We start from the raw sequence: 4,007 nt of genomic DNA on the forward strand, positions 1-4,007 counted from the left end.
GGAATTCACGTAAGAGCACTCGATAGAAGTATAATTTATTAGTGCGGAAATGTACGTACAGCTTTAGATAGAAAGGTAAATAAGTGGAAGGAATATTGAGTTTGCATAAATTAGCTGATAACATTTGACTCAAAATTCTTCGTAATTGTGGGTAGATGGTTGGAAATATTAGAATCAGCCAGACGTATTGATAATACAAGTATCTGAGCAATTCCAAGCCAAAAATATTATAGGCAATGTTTCGACTATAGCATACTATAGCATGGGATCCTATAAACAAAATATATTATACACAGACTACAGAAGCAAGGCCCTACTTGTTTCTACGGACGAAGTCGAAGGTATTATATTTGGAATATGTCGCTTTTTATCTCGCTGGAAATATTAGGGCACTCTTGTTAGCAAGTCTCAAAAGTAATCATATAACAATTCTAGTCTGCGACTTGCAAGATTAGGAATAGAGACGGGAGAGTCTATCGAAGATGCACTGATAAATTTAAATAAAATAGACAATTTTTACTAAAGTGTCTGTTGGATATTGCTAATATAGTCACTAACTGTATTAAAATCACTATATTCGGTTGTTGTTATTGGTTCATTTATTTTCAGCGACCCTTCTGAGACGTGGCATAGTGTGCCAGAACAGAAACCAGTCTTTCAAAATTACGTATTTACTGATCCGGTAGAGATATTGAAACACAATATTGTTTTTGAGATGACCTTTCTTTTGAACATAATGTGAGCACAATCGATCTACCGAAACACCTCAAAATTTCACATTTTCTTAGTAACATCAAAATTTATATTAAATATATTGTTGAACTCTCGTCAATCATTATCTCAAACCATACTTGGCAGTAATCATCATCTGTTGGTGTATCTTTAGCTGTGTCACAAAGATATTAAAGGCTAAGATTAAAAACATCCCACACTTTATAACAGACCCAAACGGATTCTATAAATAAAAACAGTTAATTTCTTGTATTAAGCAGTGGTATCACATATAAAATCTAATTCGATTCTATATGTAAACCACTCCTTAGCATTTGGCACTAATTAAGGATAAATAGTAGACTACTACCTTATCAAACAACATTTGTATTTTGAAGTTCCATCAATCATGAAAGAGTTAGTGGTTGTCGGCATATCGGTTCGTTGGCTAGATTTGATATGATGTCACTATGATCTGATCTAACCTGATTATTATGATGTGCTTGAAATATTCGTCTTTAGGTGTATTAAATTATCTTACTAAGATAGTGCTGTAATAATTTTCTGATTATTATCTGATTACTTATGAAAGCACAGAACTATTTTTGGATTGACTGAGAAAGCTTTGTTTGGAAAAGCAGTGTCGCTGAAAGCCAACACTGCGTGAACTACACATAAAAATGAATTATAAAATAAAAATGACATTTGCGATGAATTTCGAGATTGATTCCGAGGTTCAAATTATTTTGGTTTTTGCATTAAAGAAATTAAGAAATTACATTGATTACAATTACTGTAGATAATATTTGCTTAATAAAAAGAATTGATTTATTAAGCATTTGTCAAAAATCTGTTCAACACTCTCGTTCACTTAAAACAGAAAGCAAGAGTTTTTGGAGATTATTATTCTATCAAATGCAAATTTAAATTGGAAAATAGATTGCATAAATTCCATGTGGTTTCATGAAAACTTTAAAAATATGTCACTTTGTATCTTAAGATAGGAAAAAGTTATTCGAGAAAGTAATTTCCATCGGAACGGAAAGGCACATTGGTTTGTTGCGCATTTTGGGAAAAATTTATCACTGTCAACACTTTGATTGTCAAAAACTTATCACACATTCATTCAATTGGTGTTCTTACACTATCTTTTCACAAATGAATTGATAGATATTCAATGGGTTCAAATATCTTGCGATGAAAAGTTGTTCTCTTGTCCCCATGCAAAGCAGTTATTTTCTTAATTTTATTGGCATATTGGAATAGTTTAACCAGAGTCCTTTGTAGTAAAGTTCAACTAAATTTTAATACTGGAAATAAATTTATTTTCTTTTAATGGTATTTGCTTAAAATAAATTTAGCACAATTTCTAGCACATAGTAACTATGGCGATTAGTGGTGCCTTATATTCTAAAATGCTACGATAAATGCATAAAAATTTTTTTATTAAATTCAACTAATTTTAAACTTTAGTTTAACTTTTCTTGTATTTATTTTGATGAGTGAATTCAATTATTTTGTAAATATTTTATTCATTGTTAATCTCGAGGACTTATGCTGCCGTTATTGTTGGTACTTATTTTCAGAGCAATCACTTGTTGGTTCTCAGGATTTTAATATTGAACTGTGAAGACGAAATTATATAAAAAGTGCCACAAAAATTTGAATTCCATCAATCAAAGTTAAAATCTTTCTCCAACTTTCTTTCATTGAAATTGATTTGATTCAAGATTCAATAAAACAGAAATTCCGATTCAATCAAATTCGGTAATTCGGTGCGAAATACCACATTAAAAAGTTGCCAACAAATACGTGAAGAAAAAAAAAATGTGCCGAAATCGATTTATTGTAGTTTTATTTTTGTGTGGAAAATTACATAAATAAGTAAGCAATCTATGGTATGTAATATTACAGAATGTCTTAAATATAGTAGACTTTAGCATAAAAGTATTCTATAACAAACACAACAATACTAATTGATATACCCACAATCCATATTAGCAGAATGCCAGCAAAATTTGCCATATCGAGTTTAGTGGGACCTAACTTTAAGGTTGGATTCTTTGATGACTGTATTTGTTCCTGTTCGTTTTCATTAAGATAAGTTGCTGAGGCCTTCCACTCCCAAAACTTGGCAAAACCAGCTGAACGCCAGGTAGAAATAAGATTATTAAACTTACTCAAAAAAGGCCACAAGCGTCGTACTATAAAAGTTGTGTATTCATAGTAAATATCATCGTGCATAATTTTTAGACGATCTAAGGCCTCTTTAGTAATGTAGTATCCATTAGCGAAGTGACCTAAAAGTGAATAAATAATTTTTATATAATTATTTTAACATTTATTATTTCTAAAAAAATTTGAAATAAACTTTTCTTACCAAATTCCAAGCGTTCCAAGATGAAACCCATATTTTCTGTTTTGGCTTTAATTTTCATTTCTTCAAAGCTATACGACTTATATTTATGTAAGAGACCTTGCGAAATTGGCTAATTGTAACAAATATTGCATTTTTTAATTTCTTTCTTTCTAAATATTATAGGTTTTTGAATAAATCAGCTTACATCAGTTACTGTTCTTAAAGGAAAAGTCCAGTCATCAGATGTACCGCTCCATACCAGTCCGTGTTCATATAAACGTTTCACAGAATCAGCAGCTTCACCAAGTCTACAATGATATTACATCATTAGTGTATATAGTATTATTAAATTCAATTGTAATGGCAGATTTATTATTTCTTTTCTTTCTCATAATATTAACCAAATTTCCTATATCTCTCTGTCGACAAGAAAGTGTTAGATAAAACTTCTGCCTGATAATATAAATAACTAATTTTTTTATTGAATAGATATTTCTATATATATATTAGCATGTGAAATAAAATAATCATCTTATTAACTAAATAAATTAACTTCTAAATATATTGCATTTAGTACTTGAGTACATTATTATACTTACGTTGGCAGTGTTAAGATAGACGCTAGACCTCCACCGTAGATGCTAGTGATAATAATATCGATCACATAACAGGAAAATAGTATTACTCGCACGGATGTAGCGCTTAGAGTTTTACCGGAACTTTGTGACACAAATAATTTCAGAGTCGTTACTAAACCAAAATGAAAACTTTTAGTCCATGACTTCTTTGTATTCTCCACAGAATTCCCGAAATGGTAAGTCATTAGTAATCCAATTGTTTCTATTAATAAACAAGCTAGAATTCCACACCAAAGAAGTGTTTGAAATGGTTTAAATGGCAGGAACCAACTTGTTACTCTTGTTGGAGCCGGTACCAT

General features: G+C 30.5%; 1 protein-coding gene across 1 annotated transcript; it reads right to left on the reverse strand.

Moving 5' to 3' along the window:
- Positions 1-2,631: 2,631 nt before the first annotated feature.
- LOC119686054 lies at positions 2,632-4,007 on the reverse strand. The gene is made up of 4 exons (XM_038100514.1): positions 3,670-4,007; positions 3,276-3,378; positions 3,092-3,200; positions 2,632-3,011 (listed from the first exon to the last, which is right to left on the reverse strand). The coding sequence occupies exons 1-4, from the start codon at positions 4,005-4,007 to the stop codon at positions 2,632-2,634; spliced, it is 930 nt and encodes a 309-aa protein (XP_037956442.1).

Source organism: Teleopsis dalmanni, chromosome 1, assembly GCF_002237135.1.
Source record: "Teleopsis dalmanni isolate 2A chromosome 1, ASM223713v2, whole genome shotgun sequence".
NCBI lineage: Eukaryota > Metazoa > Arthropoda > Insecta > Diptera > Diopsidae > Teleopsis > Teleopsis dalmanni.